This window comes from the organism of the source record quoted next, unplaced genomic scaffold, assembly GCF_019419815.1.
Source record: "Pyrus x bretschneideri cultivar Hongxiangsu unplaced genomic scaffold, Pyrus_bretschneideri_v1 Contig16, whole genome shotgun sequence".
Taxonomy (NCBI): Eukaryota; Viridiplantae; Streptophyta; class Magnoliopsida; order Rosales; family Rosaceae; genus Pyrus; species Pyrus x bretschneideri.
The window spans coordinates 6,501,615-6,528,979 of record NW_025999457.1 but is presented as its reverse complement, the minus strand read 5'-3'; the positions used below and the strand labels follow the sequence as shown (position 1 = coordinate 6,528,979).

At 35.8% G+C, this 27,365-nt stretch overlaps 2 protein-coding genes and 1 non-coding gene across 5 annotated transcripts; all 3 read right to left on the bottom strand.

Moving 5' to 3' along the window:
- Positions 1-605: 605 nt before the first annotated feature.
- On the bottom strand, positions 606-678 carry TRNAE-CUC. The gene has a single exon. It is a non-coding gene; the product is annotated as a tRNA-Glu (tRNA).
- A 130-nt stretch (positions 679-808) lies between these two features.
- On the bottom strand, positions 809-6,437 carry LOC103962056 (WD repeat-containing protein 13). 2 transcript variants are annotated; one of them, XM_009374720.3, is made up of 13 exons: positions 6,334-6,437; positions 5,600-5,929; positions 5,391-5,500; positions 5,172-5,241; positions 4,788-4,923; positions 4,531-4,668; positions 4,017-4,156; positions 3,126-3,173; positions 1,931-2,041; positions 1,660-1,841; positions 1,456-1,577; positions 1,291-1,367; positions 809-1,207 (listed from the first exon to the last, which is right to left on the bottom strand). In XM_009374720.3, the coding sequence occupies exons 2-13, from the start codon at positions 5,849-5,851 to the stop codon at positions 1,097-1,099; spliced, it is 1,497 nt and encodes a 498-aa protein (XP_009372995.2). In that variant the 5' UTR covers positions 5,852-5,929; positions 6,334-6,437; the 3' UTR covers positions 809-1,096. The 2 variants fall into 2 exon arrangements, with proteins under 2 accessions (XP_009372995.2, XP_009372994.2); XM_009374719.3 differs by having other exon boundaries at positions 4,788-4,932; positions 6,334-6,434.
- Positions 6,438-14,080: 7,643 nt separating this feature from the next.
- Positions 14,081-26,107, bottom strand: LOC103962080 (purple acid phosphatase 2-like). 2 transcript variants are annotated; one of them, XM_048581197.1, is made up of 9 exons: positions 26,100-26,107; positions 16,625-16,784; positions 16,155-16,352; positions 15,873-15,987; positions 15,419-15,648; positions 15,097-15,235; positions 14,702-14,922; positions 14,446-14,567; positions 14,081-14,279 (listed from the first exon to the last, which is right to left on the bottom strand). In XM_048581197.1, exons 1-9 carry the CDS (start codon positions 26,105-26,107, stop codon positions 14,081-14,083), a joined length of 1,392 nt encoding a protein of 463 aa, XP_048437154.1. The 2 variants fall into 2 exon arrangements, with proteins under 2 accessions (XP_048437154.1, XP_009373020.2); XM_009374745.2 differs by lacking the exon at positions 26,100-26,107 and having other exon boundaries at positions 16,625-17,197.
- Positions 26,108-27,365: the final 1,258 nt, after the last annotated feature.

Below are 27,365 nucleotides of genomic sequence, written 5' to 3'. Positions count from 1 at the left end.
CACCAACCCCCTTAGCTAAAGAACAGAGTCGATGGCCGAGGATTTTTGTTTTTTTATTTATCTATATTCTCTCTAGTGGTTAGTATTTTTTACTTTTTATATTTTATTATACTAAGAGTAATAAGATGCCACACGAATTAAGATTTAGAATATACGATGCACATATGCAACTTTTGTACAGTGCATGGTCCATGGCCTTCCACTGCTTTTGAGTGAGTGCGAATATTTATCATGTAACTTTAGTGGGTTAGTGACAATGAACATATTGTCCGATGTAACAATGGATTCTCCAGTTTGAATGGCACCCATTTTTTCATTTAAAAAAAACAGAAGATGTACCTATTTTATACTCGTAAGACATATTCTAAAATCATAAGAATAACAAGAAGACATTAGGATCACGGATTTAATAAACCGAAATTACAATAAACCAATTATAATTTACTTATCTATAGAATATGAAAGACATTACTTCTTGCAGATGACTAAGGAGTCTTCTACTTTTAACAAGCGGAAATCTACACTGCACAAGTGCTCCGTGGTAACGGTAACAGTAACGCGAAACGATTATAATCTATAATTATATTAAAAATCAAAAAATGAAATTCCGTTGCCGGGACTTGAACCCAGGTCTCTCGGGTGAGAGCCGAGTATCCTGACTAACTAGACTACAACGGAGGCTGCAATTCGGTGTAACTATATGATATAAAAAAAAAAAGTCCTAATGACTAGACAAAACCACTCACCGCAAAACAAAAATTAAAAAGAATCTATCCAATCACCAGCCATATTAACTGTTTTGTGCTCATAAGAAGAAAACTAAGCTTTATTATATCAACTACAAAAAACATGCATCTCATTTGCATAGCTCTCTTTATTCAAAACAAGTTGGTGGCTTCATATTACATTGGCAAAAAAGATACAAACACTTGTACAAGTAATGCCACTCTATTCCGTACGTGATTGATACGGTTAATAGTACATTATACGAGACGTTATAACGTTTAATACCTCATTTTTGGGGAAAATGGAAGAATTATAGCCCGCTATGGCGAGAGTGTGAGTTGAAACTTGTATCTCTTTGTATATGTTTGTTTTAACCTGTCTTTGATCTCTTCCATACAATAACCGTTCCGTAGAAATCAGATGATGCTAACAAGTTCTCTCCATGGTTCCAAGCAACACCAATAACCGGAAATCGATGACCCTGCAGTTGGATATATTTTGGTCTTTAGGGTCCAATTTCATACCATAGTAAAGAGTAAAACCTTGTGTAAAAATAAGACGAACCTGTAGCTTGTTTACACAAGTATGCTTTGGCCGAGTTAAATCGTAGAAGTAGACATTGGAATCTTCACTTCCGGAAACTAGGCATTGTAACAGTATGACTGTCAGCAAACACTAAAAGAAAAGTAGTAATGAAGCATGTGGTAACATTGATATTGGCATACAAACCTATATATTCTCCTTTTTCAAGGGAAAGCAGCGGACAGAAGGAAGCCCGGATGCTGTATATTCGTGGATTTAGTTTCAGTGAGCAACGGAGAGTCAAATAACCCTGTATTTCCAGAGCAACACTACAGCATACCAACCTCACTATCAGTGGCTTGAAATTTTGAATACACAACAAAAGTAACAGGGCAGGTTCAGTGGCCAAACCTGAAGAAAGATAAACTTCCATCTTGAGTACACGTAAGCAAGACAGGGCCCCGAGCCAGCAGAGAAAAACTTCGGTACTGCACAGTTATGACTGCAGATTTCCGCCTTGTGCTACTTCGGTGACGATGAGAGCGAGACAACATTCCTGTGTGAGAATTCATGCTTATAGAATATATACAGCCCTGTAACAAATTATCCAAGAGAGTGTATGAGTAAAAGGATAGGCAGCTCATTGGAAGAGAACTGTAAATGAATATATGCAATAACATACCGTCGCATCACCACAGAAAATGAGCTGTCCAGTGTGAGCATAATCCATGGAGGTAACCTCACTGTCAAAGAATATTTTATGAATGACCCTCCCAGTGCTGAAATTGAAAACCTGAAATATAGATGTATAAGTTCCACCAATCAGATACAATCAAATACAATCAATTAAATTGACATTATCCATGCAACCCTATGACATTATTGGAGTTATAAAAAACTGGTTCCCTCATGTTTCGGAAAAAGATAAACAAAAATCAATGTAGCAATAAAACTTTTTGTGTGGGGATGTCTAATGAGATGTTCCATTATGATTGTAATTCCTACGATAAATGGGCATAGTGTTCATTTTATCAAGAGCAGTAAGATCTTTAGTTATAAAGTATGAATCCATATTCATATTAATTTGAGATCCAAGGTATTTTTTAAACTAAAAGAAATACAATTCATACTGCAGGACCATTGGACCAGAAGAACACATACTCTAACAAAACAAATTTTTTAATGTATATCATACTCATCCTAGCTCAGATGAACACACAACTGCCTTCCAATCTAAATAAATAGCAGAAAAGAAAATTCCACAAGTTCCATCCTAATGCCCAAATCTGACTTGCTTCAAAAGCACTTCCACAGCAACCCCCTTATATTTCGAATATCCTCTCATTTTTCTTCAACCAAATAAACCAAATAACTACTATCACCATAACACATAAGGATACCATACAACCCGTGAGACTTTAGCTTTTTTCCTGTCCCCAATACTTTATCCTTCACAAAGTAGAGCAGAATAATCTCTTGGAATAATCCATCTCACCCCAACCTCTGATAATAAACTGTGTCACAAATTTCGAGCAATGGGACAAATAAGGAACACATGGTCAGCACCTTCCCCAGCAGCCATTACTTACACAAGATACACCAGTGAGAAAATAGGCACGCAGTTGGGCCTTCTTTTCTGATTACTTACGTTCAGATGAACTGATGATTAACAGAAACATGTAACATGTATCAGTTATAGTTTCCCAGGGAAATCTCCCGCTGTACTCTTCTTTGGTGCCCATATTCAGTCTAAATGAATAGATAATAATGACAATATGACTCAAATACCTGTACCTCATCCACTTTACATTAAAGTACAAGTTATAAAATGTGTTCAAGTTTCAACTGTGAATGAACATAAGGTATGCAGTCATTACCGTAACTTCTTTGTCTGCATTGCCAGCTGAAAGAAAGTTATTATTTACCTGCATCGAGAAGATAACAGAAAAAAAAAAAAAAAACCCTTAAATGACAGTATTTTCATGTACAAAATAAATATAAAATGGGGTAAATGATTTTCACTTTGCACTGAAGTCATCCATAGATTTTTTATGAGGAATAATACTGTATTAAGAGCTCAAAATGCAGTAACAGTTTGTCATCCACGGATTGTCAAAGGGAAAGCCAATATTAACTTGATCTGTGAAGGTTTAAAAGGGAACGTTATTGCAAATGAGGGTCATCTGAGGCTAGTGAACGTAATCTTCTTTGAGAATCTGGTAGAGCAAAAAGGAACATAACCTCCGATACGATGAACGGAATAAAACCATATCGAAGTCCTAATTGTACAACTTTGGTATGATGTCCTTCCAACGTGGATTCACGTAGAACATCGCGCCACCATACGAACATGGTATATAGGATAAATATGAGGCCCAAACTGAGAAGTGTTGCACCCCCTTGAAATGGGTGCATGTACATCACACCTCCTACGGTGGTTGCCAAAGCTCCGAGTGAACCCGAAATAGGCCATGGACTTGGATCTACCAAATGATAAGAATGCCTCTGAGATTCAATCATAAACCACTTTGCCTCGGTTGTATGTAAACCCCCCCTTCACCCCTCTTCTTTGAGAATCTGGTAGAAAGGCAACCAAAAAGCCTGACAGGTATTCTATGGTGAAACCAGTACTTGGTTTGAATAAAATGACTTGCATTGATGAAACAAAAAAACACTTTAAACATACTTTTATAGTAAGATAACCAATATAACAAAAATATTGTGGCAATTTCGAGGGCTGAACTTTCTTAATTTTTGTGCACACTTACAGGGTGAAAACGGATACACAGTTGTGGAGACACTCCATATATTACTCGAATACAAAGGCCTTTTGAAATCTCCCACACTCGTACAGTTTTATCCATTGATGAGGATGCAATGTATTGATTGTTCGACGAAAAATCAAAGTCTGAAAAATGAACCAGAATTTCAAAAACGGATAGAAAGAGAAGCTAAAGAGATTTGCATCTTGTATAGATTACGGACTTGATGTTCAACTCTGTTGCATATCATGTTTCTAGTTACGTTTTTAAACATTAGAACCACTAAGAATACAACCTATTAATCTGCTACCAGAAATTGATTGCCTAAACCAAAAAGGAATTTTGGTGGTACCAAAGTGTGTACTTGGAGCAAATTGCAACCTAGCACTTCTGTTTTCTACATCTCAAGGAATAATAAAATTAAAGTCTTTGACCGCGAGATTTTACTAAAACATGGCTACAAATATATCATAACAAAAACAAAAGAAAAGACAACAGTAGCAATACCAGTCGATCGAACCTGTAACATCTTTGGAGTGACCATGCAGATTCTTGAGGATTGAAGGTGGATCAGAAACAGTGCATACTGTCAAGGTTCCATCTGATGCTCCATATGCAAGCAGATCAGAACTCATGTGCCCAAACTTCAAAACCGTAACTGTACATAAAAACCAATGAGGTTTCAAATTTCAACCTTTTTAAAAGTCACATTCAATCTCAGCTTAATAACACAACAATGGGGTCCCTCTAGTCTAGTACTCAAAGGAAAATAGTTACCAGAGGCTTTGCACTGATCAAAGATGCAATGCATTCCTACAAACGAGTATGCAGGTTCTGCCCGCCGAGGACGTGGGCGGTCGCTATCACTTATACTGTAGCCAAAACTTCTGCGAGGTGAAGGTTGACTGCCACTCTGGACGTCCTAAAATAAAACGAAAGTATAACAAAACCAAAAAAGGAAAAATCCAGGAAAGAACGTACAAATGACAAACTTTCGCATTGTGTTCAAGGGTCATTGATTTTACAGTTCGAAAAGCTAAAGAATTACATGTCCTCATTCAATCAACCGAAAACGATTAGAATGTGCAACAAATGCACACTATATAGGATTAACAAAAACCCATAACGTAATGGAAATTGAACTCGAAATGCACTGCATACCCTGCCAGGACTCCAGCTTTCGACGTCGTACAAAAGGGACAGTGGACTTGTAGGCAGAATCCATCGCCCACTGATGCATGAAGCAGTAAATTACCCTGATGTCAGCATACATTACGAATTTAAGAAAACAAACTAAACACTCACTAATCAGAAAATTAACTTTCGATTTCATCACGTTTCGAGAGATTAGCAAAGCTTTGATATGAATTGATCGCCGACCTGTTTCCGGGAGTGGTCTGGAGGCTCGGAGTCTGCATCCTCTCCCAATTCCTCGGCCGCCGGATGTAATTTCGAAACGCGACGTACCCTTTTCCATTGCATCTCCAATCCTTCAACAATCAGAAGCAATAACAATGTGACTGGAATGAACGAAATGAACGATTGAATTATGCAAATTGTTGAGTAGAGGAGGAGGAGGAGGAGAATACTCGGCGGCGATGAAATGGGGACTGGGGCTTGCGAGAGAGGAGAAGGCGACGGATGCCAATGTAGTCGGGATCGGAGTCGGCGGGAGCAGGTTGAAGCAAGCAGATCAGCAGTTCTGGATCTCCATTCTTCTCTTTCTCCTTCTCTTCCTCTGGTGGAACACCACCATCAGCATTATTATTATTCTTCTCCTCCTCTGCTGGACCACCATCACCCCCACCGCTGCCCTCGCCGTCCCCGCTTTTCTCCGTCATCTGAGGAAGGTGAAATCGTTTGACCTATGAGAAATATTACTCTTTGTCTCGTTTATGCTGCTGGATCACAAAATTAAAGAAACTGGAAGAAGCGATCAAAGCTCAACTTTTGGTTAAAATTAGCTTACTTTGCTATGTCTAATTAAATTAGGGTGTGCTATTCACACATCCTATTTTACTTCTCACACGTCATTGATAATTTTTGTCTGTTGATATTCTTCAATTCATCTGATCCGAAGGTTTAAAATTAAAAAAATAAGTGAGAAGTAAAATAGGATGTGTGTATATCACATCTCTTAAACTATTAATCATAATTAACATTTAATTCATAAAGTTTGAAAATTGAATTCTTTTTTATTGTGAGTTAAAAATCATCGCGGATTTACATGAACTTGTAAGTCATTGTCAATTTTTATCATAAACATTTATTTTAGTTAATACTTACTCAACTTTTATTAATGGCAAATTATATCTCCACCAAATTTTCTAAATTTTAATCAAATATTCTATCCATATTTCTAAGGTGGAAAACATTCGAGTCACTTAAATAGTAAAAATGTCATTTTGTTGAGCTCTTTATGCGGAAGTCGATACATTAAATTTGCATGATAGAGAATTGAATTCGCGGTAGTAAGTCTTAATATGGCTAGAAGTCATATTTAACTTCAAATGAGGGAAAATTAGGATCCATCTACGATAGATTTTGTTAGGTTAGATGTTAGATTAGTTATTGACGGGGTTCGTACTTATGCCGTCATGCAATGACTTAACACATTTTCACCACTGTGATAAAATGCCACTTGCGAAAGAAAATTGATCATGATAAAAGTTCTGGGATAAGTGAAGGAAATAAAAGCCTACGGTGGAAATTGGAAAAGCCGTATGTACAAGTTCATACACAAATTAGTTCAAACATCACCTGCTATTGTGTGAGGAGGTGTTTTAGCTTGAGGAAAGAAATTCAAATGCAATCAGTTGTATATATGACATTTAGTCACATGAAGAGTGAGATAAGCACAAGAAGATAAAATTTCGGTTGCACTACAAATTTTGTTCAAATTGAGACTCGAAACACAATACTAAACTGCAAATTATAATTCAAATGGTAAGACTCAAAAGCGTTTGTTTGTATAAAAGTTGAATACTTTTTATTTGTAATTACAAAATAAAATATAACATTAAAAGTTTGCTTTACATTTTTTAACCAAGCACACAAATAAACATCTTTAAGCACTTGAGTTACAATTGTTGCAAATTTGACAATGGTTTATATAGGGTATGTCTTTCTCTGTGTGTTTGTACCCGATTAGTTTTTAGGGTCAACACGATGTTTACGAATCACTAGAGTTAAATTGATCATCAATTCGAATCCTGATTTGACTCATATATCAACAAAGTTAATGCTTGGTTCATTCAATTCGAACAGAGGAAACTCAAGATGGTAGAGAAAATTTATGTCAGCAACTCACCGAGATATTGGATGACAATTTACGTATATACGATCTATATTATATATTATCACTCAATTGCAGTTAACTATTTTGTGTACTAATATCCCAAGATCAATTTCTAGACATGTTTAGAATTCGAGCTGGAAGTCAGGCTTGAGTTCATGTTGGATCTAGGCAGGCAAGACGTCAATCCAACAGAATAAGATGACAATGGCGAGGTCGATTAGGGTTTATGTGGATATTTACTTAATACCTAATTGTCCGGAAAGGTTAAAAGTCGGATTAGGTTGAAAAGGGTTTGAGAAAGTAAAGATAAAAGGACAAGAAGCTAACAACTAATACATATAATGAAGGTATTTTACTTAGTGTAATATGGTTTAATGATATTACTCTTAATTTGTAAAAAGTTTTAAGTTCGAATATCATAAATGTCGAGTTTGGTGGTAATTTTTCAGGAAATCCCCCAATCCAAAAAATTGCTTTCCTACTCGATTTTCCATTTTTTAAGGTTAAATTGGATTTATGGGTAACTTATAATTATATTATTTACATATTTCATAGACTTAACCTCTTCATACCTAGCTTTTTTTATATGTTCTCCCCCTCTCTCTAGGAATTGGCTATATACCCGTTATATGGTTAAGCTATATTCCTTTTTTGGTTGTCGGAAAGGAAAAATTGTTGGAGCAATATTAGAAAATATGAAAAATAACACTATAATTCCAACGATAATGATCATAAAGAAATTCACAACATCAATTATATATGTGATTAATATAAACAACTAGAGAGAAAATTAGAAAAAACTGATAAACTTGGAGATTGAGGCTTGCACAAATGTAATGTCCTAAAGACAGAATTTCACCCCTACTCTTGTGCTTGTAGTTCGGTAGGCGTTCGTCTCCTAGGATTCAACAATCTATCATTCGAAGTTAAAACACTTCAATCTTCGGAATCTGGCGAACTTTATATATTCCGTACTCTCAAGACACGACTTGAATTTTTACTAAGACATTGGAGAAAACTCTTCTCTTCGGTCCATTAGATATATGGGATGTTTGAGTTTATATAGAACTCAAGCCACCTCTTTTGATACATTGTGACTGTTGCCTAAAATTCTAATGAATAGACGCAACTCATGAATTTGAATTCAACTATGACACATGACTCTTATTTTTCATTCATATAGAAATTAAATATTATAATATTAATTATAATATATAATTTCCAACAATTCCCCACATGAATGAAAAATTAGGAAGAATTTGAGAGTACAGGCGGACAAGAGATGCATCGGGAGATGTGTATTTTGGACTTGAACCTACCCTAATGAATACTTATCGGATTTACTTGGTGACGCAGTGAATATGGAATCTTGAACTGTTCACCGCAGTAGTAAATCAAGACAATAAGCAACACACATCACTAATCCTAATATATTCCAGTTCATACAGTTGTGTTCATTTTAGTCCTGAACAAATCCCGGATTCATGAGAGTTTTAGAGAATTTAGCCATCTCATACTCATAGAAGCGACCCACTTCTACTTTCACATAGGTGACCACTGATTAAGAATACTCTGTAATATTCCTCTTATTTATAAGATATCACTGTCATTAAGTATAAATATACATCCTAAACTTCTGCAGACAACACACTTCTTCCATCATAGGAATGAGGTATATAGTGTGTTAACTTCTTTGAATCATGCCTGACCAATTTGCCTATTGAACTTAGACCATGGGATCTCCAATCAACTAAGTTAGGTTTCCGCCTAGCTGATTCATTAGTTATGTTGGCTTTAGCCTCATTTCCCTTAATGATCAACTTACTCTCTAGTCTAACCTTTAATAATTGGATCCACCACTAGGTTGACTATCATTAATGGTGTGCACAATCTATCTTATGAAATTATATTTCATATGAGAGTAGTTGTTTGACATTGTTTGAAATGTCAAGTCCTCAAAATTATATTAGGACTTAATTACTAAGTAATTTGCTAACAAGAAGCACTTGGGTAAACTCCCCCACATTTAAGGTATTTGTAAGAAGATCTCTAACCTTGCCATACCTTAAACAATTACTCATTACAAGAGATGATATCTTAAATGTCGTTCAATTAGCAAATTACTTTTAACCAACCCCCACAATTATTTCATAATTGTAGTTTCTTTTAATGCTATCATTAAATCAATCACATTTTCCACTTTAAGAAGTAAGGAACAACTAAGATAGACTCTATTTATCTTTTTAGGCCTTCATGCCTCAGTAGAAATTATGAGAAAATCACTTCTTGGCTTTCATTATTTCCTTACTACGACTAACATGCATGACCCAATGGCCATGTCCATTCATATGCTTACTTAATAAGCATCATTATGTCGAATTCAAATCTGCGAAATGTCTTTCATATTTTCAATATGGTATTGTCCTTTTTGAAAGACCCCCACACTTTCATGATTATTTCTTTATATTAATATCACCTTAAATGACACACAATCTCATCCTGGGCCTCTTGAAATTTATAAATATATCACTTTGAAGAAAGCATATAAACGATTTTGCAACATTATTATCACTATATGATAATACATCCAGTCGGTATGTAGAAGTTTACATACTAGCCCATGAACGCATTTGAATATGTCAATGACTAGTTGGAAAGGTCATACCTTTTCACTATCAAAAGCAACACTTCAAATGGCATGCTTCTTCTTTGAATCTCACATGGCAGATTTCAATTTTCATTCCACCGCATTACAAAACCATCCATTTGTTGAATAGTTGCATCTTTCTGCAACTTAACCTCCACATGGTTCTATATGACTCAAAATCCTTAACTTAAATATAATGGATATAAAACCGCATGCATGGAAGGCTGGAAGCTGCGGTCTCACGGATTAACACCCAATGATCAATCCCAGTTATGCAACGGTTTGCATCTTCCTACGTATCAAGATATGACTTTCCTGATATAAGAGCAACCTTTTAATAATGATTTTCTCATAAACTGATATTGCTTATTAGTTTGATTCTCTCCAAGAATCACTTAATAAACCATGCACTAGTTTAACGAGATGCAACCAGAGGTCCCCTGTCTTAATCATAATATCAGTTGAAAAGGTGCATCGGTTATTATATTCAAAACATTCATAACTTACCAAACATAATCAATTGGCATCACAACGGTAACCTTTTGGCATACCCATATTACATACAACTCTTTAAACATAAAAGCATAAAGAGGATATTATATCAGGGCATTTTCATCATGCCTAATTATGTGATTAGTGACAGTTTTGCAATATATCTTCGTGCTTCAATATCTCAATTAATTACTCTTGAATGAACAGTCATACATATAACATATTATAAATCATGCCGACAAATTCTTGGCCATATACTAATATAAACAGATGATTAATGCAGAATGAATTCAAACAATTCCACTGTCATTAGTTAACAGGACTTTGCATGTATATATGTTAAGAAACTTTATTCAGTTTACCAAACCAAACAGCCACGCTACATATTAGATCTCAACTTATAAAAATAAGAAACGCATAAATGTATCTTAATCATCAATAATTCCCATAACTCTTTCGTTGTTTTGTATGCTAAACATACAATCTACAACATGTGGTTCTGAAAAGCAAGAGAAATTATTCCAATATGCTAGCGTAATTTTTTTTGGTGAATCATTCTGCATTGAGAGGCTTTGAATTGAAATACACACATTTTATCATGTGTTGTATTCAAGCAAAGCAATTTTTCTAGAATTTGGAACTCCACTTTACCCAAACAGTACCGTCAATTTGCGTACTGATCACTGTATCAATTGCAATGTTTCTTCAATCCAAAACGAGTACCTTAATGGCAATTGATCTTTCGCTATTTTGTATACTGAATATACAACAAACAGTATGCATCTTGCCAAATGATCTAACACCATGACTCATCAACAAATAATCAACTTCCTTGCTGCTTTCTCTATTTTTCTCAATTTAATTCTCACAACCATATTTTTCAATTATTGCATAATTAAAATTCTGTCTTTAGATTGTTGGAGCAATATTAGAAAATATGAAAAATAATAATATAATTCCAATGATAATAATCATAAAGAAATTCACAACATCAATTATATATGAGATTAATATAAACAACTAGAGAGAAAATTAGAAAAAACTGACAAACTTGGAGATTGAGGCTTGTATAAATGCAATGTCTTAAAGACAGAATTTCACTCCTACTCTTGTGCTTGTAGTTCGGTAGGCGTCTGTCTCCCAGATTTAACAATCTATAATCCGAAGTCAAGGCACTTCAATCTTCGGACTCTGGCGAATTTCATATATTCTGTACTCTCAAGACACGACTTGGATTTTTACTAAGACATTGAAGAAAACTCTTCTCTTCGGTCCATTAGATATGTGGGATGTTTAAGTTTATATAGAACTCAAGCCACCCCTTTTGATACATTGTGACTGTTGCCTAAAGTTCCAACGAACAGACGCAACTTATGAATTTGAATTCAACTATGACATATAACTCTTATTTTTCATTCATATAGAAATTAAATATTATAATATTAATTACAATATATAATTTCCAACAAACACTAGCCGATGAACACACTAGTATAATATAAGCCTTAATATTGATCTCAACAAAACCACCTTTAATTTCCTTGGCTACGCACTTTGCGTTGGACGTCTTGAATTACCTCCGTGCGTTTGTTTGCTGTGTAGCAGTGTACGTTTTAGCTGATTTTAGTCATCAAGATGGATTTAACCTCGGTAAAGCCAATCAATACCAAAAGCGAAGAAAAATCGGAAGAAGCAAGTTCAACTACACCCACAGCTAAAGAGGCTAGACTAATGCGACCGGAGAATGTGCGATGCCCACCTGCCCCAAAAAAGTCCCGACCTTCTAAAGCAGCATATATTAATGGAATCGGTTTTCCTCCGGTAGTTGGTTTGGAGAAAACTTTCAACAACTGCTAAGAGAACCAAGTAGTAAAGATTAATGCAGAGATGAGGAGTCTTAACTTGTTTTGTTTTGCATTTTAAATAATTACTAGTTATCCTTCCATGGATGGATGCTACTTTTATCTTTTCTGTAATCGTTTGCTGAGAGAAGCTTATAGTAATGAATAAAGATTTATGTAATCGGTTTCATACATTCTGTATCTATATATATGTGTGTGGGTGTGTAGCTTTACTGGATGTTTCTTTTGCTGTTTAATTATTTTTGCATGTGTACCTGGAATAGAATGCGAGGATTAAATAGTAGCAGCTTGTTGCTTTGTGAAGGAAGTTGAGGTTTATTGTAAAAGTAATTGGCAATATGAGAAATAACCCAACTTACTTATACGCTCATGCAAGGTTCTTTCTCTTATTAATGTGTGATTCATCTCAACATGCCCTTGTCATGTGTGACAAATTTTCAAGCCAAACATATGGACGACACAACCGGGGTTACGTGGAGCATGTGTGGCTTCACACACGGGACAACCTGCTCTGATACCATAAAAGAAGTTGAGGTCCACTATAAACCAATTAGCAATATAAGAAGTAGCCAACTTACTTATAAACTCATGTAAGTCCTCTCTCACCAGTGTGGGATTCATCTATTACTATGTTTGTAATCATGCTTCTAATTAATTATTAAATTTGGAGTTTATGTGTATTCATCAAACTAAAAAGTGCATATGGAGTTTACACTGCAAGTCTGCAAGTCAAGATAGAGAGGCGAAAGATGTGTGAAACATGCAGTGATGTAAGAATAAGGCCACGGGGAAAATTTGCAGAGAAAATACGCGATTCGACGAGGCAATAAGTTTAAACTGAATGATTTCATTGGCGTATAGAGAGTACGATATATACAAGTCACAGACTCCAGTACGAGCAAAATTCCTTATAGTATAAGGATAATAATTACAAATTGATGGTTGACGAGATCTGTTCATAAGCAAGAAGGGCAGGAAGAAGATGAATGTTTGGTTGTGAAGATGGCCAGGGTTTGAGAATATATTACTTGACACGTGTGGCAATTTTAGTGGGCCACATTGGTGGTCCGTGAGATAAAGATGCTGACCGATGAGTACCCAACTATTGGGTTTTATGTAGAAGCTTGAATACATTAAGTTTTTTTTTTTTTTTTTTTTTTTTTTGACAAATAGTGGTAGTTGATTAAATTGTTAGTTATTAAAAGAAGAGAGGATTGATGTGAATTAAACCCATATCAGAATGTATAGACAAATTACTTTCCATTATTGCGATAACGCGTCTCCTACCATATGTTAAGCTTTTAACTCGCAACCCTCGGGTTTAGTAAGTAAACTTGCCACTCTTTAGACATGTATAAGTAGAAATAACCCTTTATAAATACAAAAATATATAAACATTTTTCTTATCCATAATATTGAGAATATTACCGTAAGAAATGAGCCAAGTCACTTGTTGAGGAATGGTTGCATTCATCTTGCCAAAAGATTTTGAGAAAATATTATGCGTAACCGGTTTTATATTCTATATATCTTTCTCATTTTGATCTTTCTTATCATATAACTAGTCACGTGATGAGAGGATGACAATTGCTGTATCCAATTTTTTTTCGTGCCTTAATTAATCTTTTCATAACACCTGAAATTCCCTTATGAGAAGATGAATCCGAACAACACCTGAAATTCCCTGAAGTGAAGGTTCATGTTCTTCAATATTCTTTCTTGGAATATTGAATCTTGTAATTACTCATACATTTGTATTATACGTTACTAATTAGGCACTTGTGGATTTTGAATCATCAGCGGGATAATAGTATCTATTGAAAAGCCAATGGGAATCAGCTTCTACGGCATATCCATCTTCGTTGCGGTGCCAGCTAAAGTGAGCATGGGTTCTGTTCTTGATGTCAAAGATGCCGTGACCAAAACTGGCTTCCCGGAAGACTGAGTAATCTGGCTGTGGCTCCGTCATACTGCACCGCGAAAGAAAGCACGAAAACACATATGCTAAGTCTTTCTAAGTATTTTGAAAAGTTGTCAAGCCCTTGATGGTAATTGATTAGTAAAAAATATTCATACGTTAGTATGCAATTCTAATAGGAAAATACTGCATCTATTCGTGTATGTTGATGTTCTTACACGGTCGATAAGCCTTCAAGATTTCCTCCATCACCAACAGTAATGTAGACGGGTGCAGATTGATCTTTTACAGGAGTGCAATTAGCATTCACAATGTCATATGCAACATTGGAGATGCGTTCCTGCGATATAACCGATCACTAGTCAAATAAAGACATCAAAAATTGATGAATGGATGTCTTGCAGAGAGAATCTCATTAATACACACACACACACACACACACACATATATGTTATATACACACTGGGCACTTACAGATCGCTCGTAGGCATGGACATGACCGCTAAATACCACATCGACTTTGTACTCCACAAACCAGGCCTCAAACATTACTCTCATGGCTTCTCCTTCCATATAGTGCGACTGGTAGCTATTATACCATGGACAATGCATTATAACAATCAACCAAGGGGTCTCACTCCTGTTAACTTTCGGTAGCTCCTCCTGGAGCCATTTGTACTGCGGAGTGTATGTACCTTAACAAAAAAAAGGAAATGATTATACGTCACATTAAGCAGTAGAACCATTCGATTAAACGAAAACATTGTGCAGGATTCAGATATAGTATGTATTCTGTATAGAAAACGAAATACGTCCACACACACAGAGACAAACACGCACACAGAGACACCTATATTTTATTCCCTTACCGTATGCAGAATAAGAACCCAAGACTATAACGTATGCGGAAGCTCTTTTGATTGAGTACCAAAATGGAGCAGTACTCCCCGATGCATTATACGGGACATAATACCGGTGAGTGTAAGGCTTAAAAGGTATTGGTTCACCCTGCAACAAAAGTACCAAGCTTCTTTTAGCAAAATACTTTATCCCATTTGCAAAATATACGTTCGTGAAATGAGCAGCAATTCCAGTTTAAATCTATAAACACAATGGGATCATAGTCGAGGAAGATTCTATATTCCTAGTCCATTAGCTATATCATACAGGACGGTTTAGTTTTTAGCTTACAACTTCTGGGGCAAAATCAATTTCATGATTCCCTGCGGTCCATATCCAAGGTTGATAAGCAGCACTTCTCTCCACAAATCTTCCCCATGTATCCCACCGAACATTATTATGATTCGGGTAGTCATCTGCATAGGAGAGGTCCCCAAGATACAATATTGTTTGTCCTTTCAGCGGGTTTGATTCGTAATGAGTAAGAGTCTTGTTTGAATCAAAGGTCTGACCCAGATCCCCTGCAAATAAAACCCCAATGATTAAGGCCAAAAACAAAATGCATACTGTTTCAAATTAGAAAGTTGCGCACCAAGGAACGAGTTTCAAAAGATTTAAACTAGCAAAACTTTCCAACCCACTAAACAGCAAGAAGTTATCTTTGAATCAGAAAGCCAAAAGTTAAAGCAAGTCTAATTAGTTGCATCACGTTACGATGCATCCATTTCTGGTATGACATCCTCACCTATGAGACCAAATGTGTAAGGTACGTCCGGCCCAACTTCAGGAGGAGTTGTAAACCAGAACTGCGTTTCAGTTTCTTCGCCAATTCCAACCACATAGTAATATCTGGTGTTGAACTGCATAACAATTTAGCTGATTAGAGCATACTATTATCTATAACTTGTACTGAGGCTACATGCGTAATTTCAGTCAGCAAATTCCGAAACTCTCGGACCAATTCCAGAAACTATGCAATTGAAGATGAATAAAAAATGAGGCACAACATAAAGCAGAGGAAACGTACCGTCAAGTTTCCGATGACACAATGGTGAATGTAACCAGAAGTGTAATTGTAAAAAGTATAAGTTGTAATTATGCCCTCAGCCGTCTGGTTCTCGCTATTTGCACTCCAGTAAACCACCTTACTGTAACCTGGTTCGTCGGCAGTGATCCATGACACAATCACCGCGCTTCCCGTGTGGTCTCCTTGTGTTATATGAACCTTTACTCAGCACAAACATTTCAGACAAGTAAAAACGCTCGAAACCACACAAATTAGTCAATCCCATCAAGAAAAGAAACAAGACTATGTAGTAAGCAATACGTTTCTGAAATCAAAACTAAAAAAAAAACAGTAACGGGTCTTGTAAATATGGTTCCATACAATTCAATAGAATGTAAACAATCAAAACAAAAGACAGAACTGCATTAACAATGTATCGTAATTCTAGAGAGAGAGAGAGAGAGAGAGAGAGAGAGAGAGAGAGATTATACTTGTTGAGGTGCATTGTACCCAGGAGGGACTCGAAAGACGTCACTGTCAAGCGGCATATCCGCGCTGAAATCAATTTTCCGCACAAAAGCGCTTGTTTGACCTCCATTACAAACCACTGCCAAGTTCAAAACCAAACCCAAGACTACAAAAATGGTTACCCTTGAACAAGTAGAAGAATCTAAGCTCCCCACACCCATCTCGGTCATATTATCCACAGCACTCCATTTGCTCTGAACCCTCATCCTCCTTAAATATACATGAAACCGTTAAATAAAATTAAACAAAAAAAAAATTCTGTAATTTGTCATACTGTGAGGTATTTGAATGAAATGAGAGTTGGGTTGGCCTGGATTTTGTCTTAGGTGGGTTCTTTGTTGGTGATGTTGTGATGTTTGAATTCTTAAGCAGATTCTTATGTTTGTCTTCCATTTTTCTTTAGCTTTGTCTGTTTAGGCTTTAGTGGTAAGCTCGATGAGTCTATGCTACGAACTTTGGTTTCCCCGTTGCCTTCGTTTTGCCGATGTGCGATGAATACTGTTTTGTGTTGGTGCAGTTTTGTTTTTCCCGTTGCCTTTGTTTTGCCGATTTGCCGATGTGGTAAAAATACTGTTTTGTGTTGGTGCAGTTTTGTTTTCCCACGTGTCGTATTATAATATTGAGGAGAGGATGTTGGGGGCAAAGATCCTCTCCTACCAAAACCTACCAATCAATTAATTCAAGCTCTTGAAATTTGATCTAACGACTACAAATAGGGAATTCCTTAAAAAGTTAAAATAATTTTAGCCATTAGATCAAATTTTAAGGGCTCAGATTAATTGATTGGTGGGGTTTGGTGTGAGAGATCATGAGAGGATCTCTTCATGATGTTGGGTACTACACCCTTAATCCGGATAGTGTGAGAGGGGAGAGATTTTTATAATGTGCATTTGTTTTTACCATCTTAAATAGTGGTAATACTCACCACTATATTATTATTAGTGCATGTGTTTGAATTTTGAGATTTGTCTATTCACAAGATGGATCTCGAAAGTTAAACTCATCTAAGAGTGATAAAATAAAGTATTAATCAACATCACTTGAGGTTGAGGGTGGTTGGCAAAAATATTCTATTTCTGTGGGAGGGATGAGACTAAAAGTGGACCATGTAACCATGACAAATCAAGAGAGATGAGGTAGCAAGTATTAACTTCACTAAGATCTTTGAACAAATGTAAGGAACTAAGATGAAAAACTAGAGGGCAATAAGAGAGAGTATGTGTTGAGAGAGAATGATTGTATATTTCCAGATGCCATAATGGCAATTTACACTTTGGTTTTATAGAGCTAAATGACGTGCTCAATTACAATAATGCTCTCTAACTTCTTTGGTTATTACCACAAACTTTTAACAAACTTATCCTTATAACCACCTTACCTGCCTACACATTACAACTAACCACACTTCTCAACTAATCACATTCTTCACTCTTAAGTAACCATGTCATCACTAATGACTATGGTTAATACTCCCCCCTCACGCTAAGCTGCCAGAGCTTAGATTGACAGCAAGACATCTTCAAGAACACTAAGACCCTGATGCATTTGTAGACTGCTGAGGAAGAACTCCAATGTTGAGATTGTTGTAGTGTTTAAGAAAGACTGGACTATGAAGACCCTTTGTGAATACATCATCTACTTGTTCTTCAATGGGAATGTATTGCATAATAATATCCCTTTTTTGTACTTTTTTTTCTCGAACAAAATGGTAGTCTGAGTCTAGGTGTTTAATTTTTGAGTGAAACACTGGATTAGAACACAAGGCTAATGATGACAAATTATCACATTGTAATTGAGGTGGTATGGGAATAAACTGGTTCAAATCTTTCAGTAATGAACGGATCCAAAACGCATTAGTTGCACAGTAAGCCAAAACTTTATACTCAGCTTTTGTGGAACTTCAAGACACTGTGGATTGCTTCTTAGATTGCCATGAGATTGGATTATAACCAATATAAACCACATAACCAGTGATAGACCTCATAGTGTTAATATTTGCTGCGCAATCAGAGTTGGAATAGGTTGAAATGGTAGAGTCAGCTGATTTTGTATACCTTAAACCATAATGAATGGTTCCTCCAAATATCTCAAAATCCATTTAACCAAATGCATATGTAACTTAAATGGCTTTGTCATGTATTGGCAAACAACATTGACAACATGAGCTATATAGGTCTTGTAAATGTAAGGTATTGAAGTGCACCTACTAAGCTTCTGTAATGAGTTGGATCATCAACATGAATTCGTTTAGAAACAAGTATTTGAGAGTGAGGCTTTGATGGAGTTAAAGTGGGCTTACATGACTCTATGCCTGCTTTCTTTAGCAACTCTTTTGTGAACATCAATTGATTAACAAATATAGATCCATCTGATTGATAGTGAACTTGAAGTCCTAAGAAATATGTCAATTGTCCCATGTCTTTTAAATCAAAGACATCTGCAAGTTGGGAAATGGCAAATTGTATCTTTGCATGATTTGAACTAGTCAATATTATGTCATCCACATATAATAGCATGATAATCACATCTCCATCATCTTCTTTCAGAAATAGACTAGTATCAGACATTAGGTTTTAAATCCCAGGGAAGGCAGGAAATTAGTAAACTTCGAATTCCTGGCTCTTGGAGCCTGTTTGAGATTGTATAGAAATTTAATTAACCTGCAAACATGTGTTGGATGCTTGGAATTCAAAAAACCTTGTGGTTGTTTCATGTAGACCTCCTCCTCAAGTTCCCCATGTAGAAATGCATTCTTGATGTCTAATTGTCTCAAACCTCTAATTATTTTGAACTACCAATGCAAGTATTAATCTCATTGAAATGTGTCGAACTACTGGACTGAATGTTTCAGAGTAGGCTAGACCTTGTTCTTGACTGTAACCTTGTGCCACCAACCTTGCCTTATACCTTGCAACTATCCCATCAGGATTTCTTTTGACTTTGTACACCCATTTACTCCTAATAACAGTTTTATTTGTTGGAGGGGGAACTAATCTCCAAGTTCCTTGAGCTGTCAATGCATCGAATTCCTCCTGCATGGCATTTTGCCATTGTACTATTATGGATGCTGCTTTAAAATGTTTAGGTTCTTCAACCTTAGTTATATCAACAATGAATGAGAATTCTCCACACATGTCATCAAATTCTAATGATACACTAGGATCTTGAAATTGTAATGATTGTAACTTTGGTAAAGCAGCAACAAAGGATGAATAGTTTTCTCTTTGAATAGCTCATGTCCTTAGTTGAGTTTGGATGCCATGATCTAAACATTGAGCAATGTTATGAGTGTTAGGTGAAGAAGAAATAGGGAGTATTACTTGGAATTGTGCAGGATCAAGGACATGAAGCAAAAAAGGCGTATTAGATGAGGAGGAAAGAGTATTGCCTATTGTAGATGTTGAGCCATGGACTTGACTACTGATATCTTGATTTTCTATGTTTGTAGAAGCATTGGAATTGATAGAAATATTGGAAGACCCTTTATATTGTACAGAAATGTTCCCAGACCGACTTAGAGAACAAGCTGAATGAAGATGACCATTTTGATTTGCTGCATTTTCATGATGTAGAACCTGTGTTAGAATTGAAAATGGAACAACGACTGATCTAACCAAATGAGATGATGTAAATGAATCCATAGGTTGCTTAGAGATGTTATGTTGTGAGTCTTGAATATAAGGAAATATGATTTCATCAAAAAGTACATGCCTTGAAACAATGGATTTCCTAGTTTTGGGATTGTAACAGATAACACCTTTATAACCCATTGAATATCCTAAGAAAATACATCTCTCAGATCTTGGTTGTAGCTTATTGTTGTTATATTGTTTTAACCATGGATACACAGCAGTACCAAATATTTTTATAGACTTCAAATCTGGTTGCTTGGTATACAATCTTTTGTAAGGGGATTCTAGTGCCAAAGACTTACATGTCATCCTATTGATAAAAAACACTGAATGTACACATACATAATACCAAAATTCAGCAGGTAAACCAGCAACAATAAGCAAAGTGATAGTAGTTTTAACAACATGCCTATGTTTCCTTTCTACCACTCCATTTAGTTGTGGAGTATAAAGACTAAGAGATTATATGTTCAATCCCTTTTGAATAAAGAAAAGCTTTAAATGCAAGACTAGTGTATTCTCCTCCTCCATCAGTTTGCAAACATTTAATTACAATTCCAAATTGAGTGCGAACAAAATTATAGAACCTTACAAACACAATAATTGTATCAAATTTGTTGCACAATAAAAAAATCCACACATACTTTGTATATTCATCAACAAACTTTACATGATATCTATACCCTTCAATAAATTTACAGGAGATGGTTCCCAAATATTTGAGTGAACCTTCTAAAATGGCAGAGATCATTTATCACTTCTAATAGAAAAAAAGGAATCCTTAACATCTTGCCTTTTACACAATGAGTACACATATTATGAGTACTATCTATATCTATACTTATATTGGACTGTTTTAACTTTACCAATTGTTCCAAAAAGCTGAATTCTACATTGTAGATTGCACTCTTCTTGATTTTTCACAATTGGTACTTCAAATAGCTCCCTAGGCTTACTGTTTCCTTGATACAAAACCTCATTTGTCTTTTTGTCCTGCACAAAAAACTCACTCTCATCACAAATAAACCAACTATGGTTATCATCACATAATTGTCGTACAGAAAGAAGACTTCTTGCAATTTTAGGAACATGTAACACATTTTTAAGGATCAATTCATGAGAATTGTGTTTGAGTGTAGTTGAACCAATATTGTCAATGGTTAGACCTGTGCCACTGTTAATTGTGATTTTCTCATAACATTCAAATGGAGTGACTTGATTGAGTGTATTCACATCAGTAAGTGATATGGTGAGAAGCTCCAGTATCAACAATCCAAGAATCTTGTTGAACATATTGAGGTGTTTGTTGTGCTGCCATAAGCATTCAATATTGCAGGTGGAAGAGGACCTTGAAATACATAATTTGCCCTGTGAAAACACTATAGTGCATAATGTCCTATTTTTCTACAAATCTAACATTCTAGCAATCAACCTGTAGTTGGTGTATTTGAATTTTGATGAAAGCAATTGACAGCTGTATGACCTCTTTTATTGCATATTTGGCATTCAATTACCACATTGGACTTGTTTTTAGCGCTACTAGACCACATACTAGAGCCATTAAGTCTTGAATTCCTAGATTGAAAGCCTGAAGAGTCACCATAGCTGAAATTCTTGCCTTTATAACCACCATTTTGCCTGTAATTATTACCTTTGTAATTTGAACCGTTGAATGATTTTTGACCAAAGTTCTATCTTGGACTACCAGAGTTCGATCCATTGCCCATGAAAGCAAAACCATAAGACTGTGAATCAACGAGTTGAGACTACTGTGGAAACTGCTGCTGTGGATACTGTGGTAGTGGAAATTGCTGTTGTGAAAATTGTTGTTGTGTAATTGTACCACCTGTTGTAGCAGGGATATGACAGTGACCCAAGGGTTAGATCCAGATGCATTAGATGAATTCTATGTTGTAGATGATCCTTGAGTGTATAATGCAGCCATGCTTTGGGATAACACATTCATTTCTCATTCAATTTGTTTTTCAGCACCTAACAACTAAGCACAAAATTCTTTCAATGTAATAATTGATTCTCTAGCAAGAATAACTATTCAAATTATAGCATACTCCTTTGGTAATCTAGCAAGACCATCAATCATTACATCATTGTCAGAAATAAACTCCCTTGCAACAGTTAACTATTCTCTTATGTTCTTAAGCCCCAACAGATACTTATCAATGAAATCTGATCCTTTTTGTACTATATGCAGCTCAGTTTTCAAATGGTTAATCCTGGACTTAGACATAGAGGCAAAACGTTCCACAAGATTTGACCAAGCTTCAAATGCAGTTTTACAACCAAGAACATATTCAATAGCTTCATTAGACGGAGTTGCCAATAACAAATTGATCAATGCCATATCAGTTGATTCCTATTCAATATATGCTGTAGTATTCTCAGTTGTGACCCCAATGTTAGTGTGTATCACAAATTTTGGTGGACATACATTAGTACCATCAAAATGACCAAACAGTTTTATAGCCTTTAAGAACTGACTTAAATTGAAATGCTCATTTAGCAAAATTGTCATCCTTCAGTCTTATTATAAGCATGCCCAAAAGACTCTTAACCTTTGTAGACATGATGAAATACTCAAGAAACACAAATTGTAATACTTCAGAGAAGAATTTCACCCACTAAAGTGAGAGTGAGAATGATACTCACCACTATCTAGTTATCCAAGAAAGATTGACACTTTCTTACTATTCAAGAAGATTGACACTTACCTTATATGTGAAGAAAGATTTATATCTTTAGCTAAATCAAGAAAGATTGATACTTTCTGCAATATCAATAAAGACTAACACTTTCTTGAATTATCAACAAAACAGAAAATTTAGAAATCACATGAACATTCGAGCAATCAACTCAAAATTCCCAAATCACATAATCTTGAAACTTTTAATTGCAGAGTAGTTAACACAGATGTAGAATACCGACGAATCAAATCCCTAAATTACTGATTGAGAATACAAACAATAGTACCTGATAAGCGAGTAGCAACATCAACAATTTTGTGAACCTCCAAAACCCAATTGTTGAAGAACTACATAATTGATTCACCACCAAGAACCAGAAGCCCTTCAGAGTTGAATCACGGGAAGAGATGAAAGCTTCAAGATTAGAAATGGCCGTGAGCCTTTGCTGGTGATGATACCATACTAACTTCAATAAGATCTTTGAACAAATGTAAAGAATTGAGATGAAGAACTAGAGAGCACTAAGAGAGAGTATGTGTTGATAGATAATGATTATATATTTCTAGATGTCATAAATGGCAATTTACACTTTGGTTTTATAGAGCTAAATGATGTACTCAATTACAATAATGCCCTCTAACTTCTTTAGTTATTACCACAATAACTTCTAACAAACTTATCCTTACAACCACCTTAACTGCCTACACATTACAACTAACCATTTTTCTTAACTAATCACATTCTTCACTCTTAAGGAGAGGTAAGCTGGCCTGAAAACTAGACCTCAAAATTTCTCCTTAAAAAGATGAAAAATGTTCAAAGTGAAGTAAGCTGGCCTGAAAACCAAATCTCAAAATTTCTCCTCAAAAAGATGAAAAATGTTTATAATGCTATTTTTATAACATCGAAAGTAAAATATTATAAAATTGTCAAATCGTCACATAAACTATTAAATACTAACGTAATATTTTATGTTTAACAATATCCATTAAAGATGCTCTTAGCTTACTTTATTTAAGATTAGGCTCTTCAATTTGTATCTACATAGGAGTGTATTGCCACGTGTCGTACAAATTGTACACATGGCATGTGACTCAACAAAATAGGAAGAAATACACTTGGATGATTAAACAAGTTTTTCTTCTCAACTTGGGCAATGACAAGGTAAGCACATTTCAATCCATTACGGATCAAAGCAAGTTTTTCTCATTTGGGCAATGACAAAGCAAGCACATTTCAAGTTTAAAATTGTATTAAGTGGGAAATTAGGCCATAAATAAGACCACTTCAATTTCAATATTGCATTAAGTGGAAAGTTAGGCCATTTGTTAGACCACTTCAATTTCAATATTGCATTAAGTGGAAAGTTAGGCCATTTGTTAGACCACTTCAATTTCAATATTGTATTAAGTGGGAAATTAGGCCATAAAGAAGACCACTTCAATTTCAATATTGCATTAAGTGGGAAAATTAGGTAATAGTGCTTGGGTGGGAAAATTTTGTGGTGGTGATTCACTCTCAAAGCCTATAAATAGGCTTCTCCATCAAGAGGAAAAAACACCAATTCACAAATACATTTCTCTACACACACCAAAACCTTGAAGCCTTAAAGTCCTAAAGCTCTCAAGAAAATCCCGAAGGATCAAGAAAGCCCTCTTCATTCTTCGTCAAATCCTCCTTCAAGATCAAGCCCCAACGGCCCTTGAAGAGCTTCCACCAATTCAAGATCAAGCCCCGACGGCCCCTTGAAGAAAGTGTTCATCATTCATCATCCGTTCATCCTAAGATCAAGCCCCAACGACCCTTTGGATCAACAACATCAACAAATCCACACAACCATTCTTCAAGATCAAGCCCAAAAGCCCTTGAAGAAAACCAACTGTTCATTCAAGATCAAGCCTCGACGGCCCTTGAAGAAAACCAACCGTTCTTCAAGATCAAGCCCAAAAGCCCTTGAAGAAACGCTCATCCATCAACCTTCAAGATCAAGCCCCGAAGGCCCTTGAAGAAACTTCCATCAACCTTCAAGATCAAAGCCACCAAGGCCCTTGAAGAAACTTACGGTGTAACAACAACGTGTAGAACAATGTAGGTGAATGTGATTCTTAGCTTTTATTTATTTTGAGACACGGCTCTTCATTTTCATATTTAAACATAAAAAAGTTAAGTTGTTTTTTTTTTTTTGTCAAACAATAGATTTTGTTAGATTAGATGTTAGATTAGCCACCGACGAGATTCAAACCCACGCCGTCCTGCAATGGCTCAACATCTTTCTACCACTACGGTAAAAAGCCACTTGCAAAAAAGTTAGAAGTTGTTGAATGTGCATCTAAAAAAGTGCAATAATACTTCGGGCCTAACTGTAATACAATTCGCATATGTTTTATGTGTTTCATTTGTATTATTAAAGTGTGATTAGAAATTGGATGTATGAGAAGTATGTTTAGTAGAATCCAAAGTGTATCCATGCAAACTATTCCAAAAAGACACGCACTTAAGCCAAGTGTTCCAACTGTAATTCAATACTTGAGAAAAATGTAGACATTCCAATTGCGAATCTGCCGGCAAGAGAAGCAAAATAGTATTTAGTTCCCAAAAAAAACCAAAGAACACTACTACACATATAATCTGAAAGAATTTAAGATAGGGTTGCAAAGATTGATTGCATAAACTCAACTTAATTAATTATGAGTGAGGTATGGACTTCATTATATAGAGATTACAAGATGATGTTGGTTACAGTATAAACATATCATCTGATTACATTTGAAATTCAAAACTAAGTTACACATGAGTTTTAGATAAGGAAGGATTGTGATTCCTTTCTATCTGTTGAAGAGTTTGAAGATTATCCAACTTGTGTAGCTGACTTGGAGAGTCCTTTACCATGCATTGCTGACGTGGAGAAATATCTTGAATATTTGGTTTATCACCACCCCGCAAGCTGAGTGGGCGTTGACGAACAGAAGATTGGAAATGAGATAACTGAAACGAGCTATGGACAAACCCTTTGTTAAGATATATGTGATTTGGTCAGCGGATGAAACATATGCCACAACAAGTTCATTTCGAATTACTTTTTCCCTAACATAATGATAATCAACTTCCACATGATGCATACGAGTCTGATAAACTGGATTGGAAGCTACTGCCAATGCATTGATATTATCACACCACAATCTTGGTGGATTGAGAGGAAGATGAAGATCATGGAATATGTGTCTGAACCAAGATAAAGTGGCGGAGGTATAGGCCATTTGTCGATACTCAGCCTCTGTACTTGTGCGAGACAAACCTCTTTGTTTTTTAGAACTCCAAAAGATTAAGTTATCCCTTAGAAAAATGCAATGACCACTAGTCGAGCGACGATCATCTGGGTCACCAGTATAGTCAGCATTTGCAGAGGCTGTTAGGAACAACGAACTGTGTTTGTAAACTATACTGCGATCATGAGTGGCCTTCAGATAGTGAAGAATGCGCTTGACTGCAGCCCAATGTGTAGTGGTGGGTGAATGCATATACTGACAGACTTAATTGACAGCGAAAACAATGTCAGGTCATGTGAATAAAAGGTATTGGAGAGCCCCAACAACGCTTCGAAAATTTGTTCCATCATCTAAGGGTTCACCCTTATACAGACTAAGCTTGCGGCCAGGAAGGGCTGGAGTAGACAATGATTTAGCGTCAGCCATCTGAGTGCATTTGAGGAGGTCCAGGATATATTTTGATTATGTTAAATACATGGCCGTCGGTGTTCTCGTAATTTCCATTCCCAAAAAATAATGTAAGGCCCCATGGTCCTTTATGGAAAATTTTTGCCCCAATTGTTGAATCAATGTGGAGATGTGGGATGGATTATTACATGTGACAAGAATGTCATCAACGTAGATGAGTAAATAAATGACAGTAGTTCCATTGAGGAAAATGAACAGCGAAGAATTTGCCATTGATGCTTGAAACCTGAGTTCTTCCAAATGTTGAGAAAAACACTGAAACCAGGCACGTGGGGCCTGTTTTAAACCATATAGCGACCGTCGAAGATGATATACATGTGATGGAAACTGTGGATTGACAAAGCCAGAAGGTTGGCGCATGTACACTTCCTCAGTTAAAGAACCATGGAGAAACGTGTTTTTGACATCAAGTTGGATAATTTGCCAGTTAAAATGAAGAGCCACGAAGAGAATAAGTCTGATGGTAGCATGAGTGACAACAGGACTAAACGTCTCACTGTAATCAATCCCTTCTTGTTGACGAAAACTGTTGGCAACAAGACGTTCTTTAAATCTTTCAATGGAATTGTCAGATTTACGTTTAATACAGTACACCTATTTATTTGGTAGAACATTCACGGAGTGATGAAAAGGAAC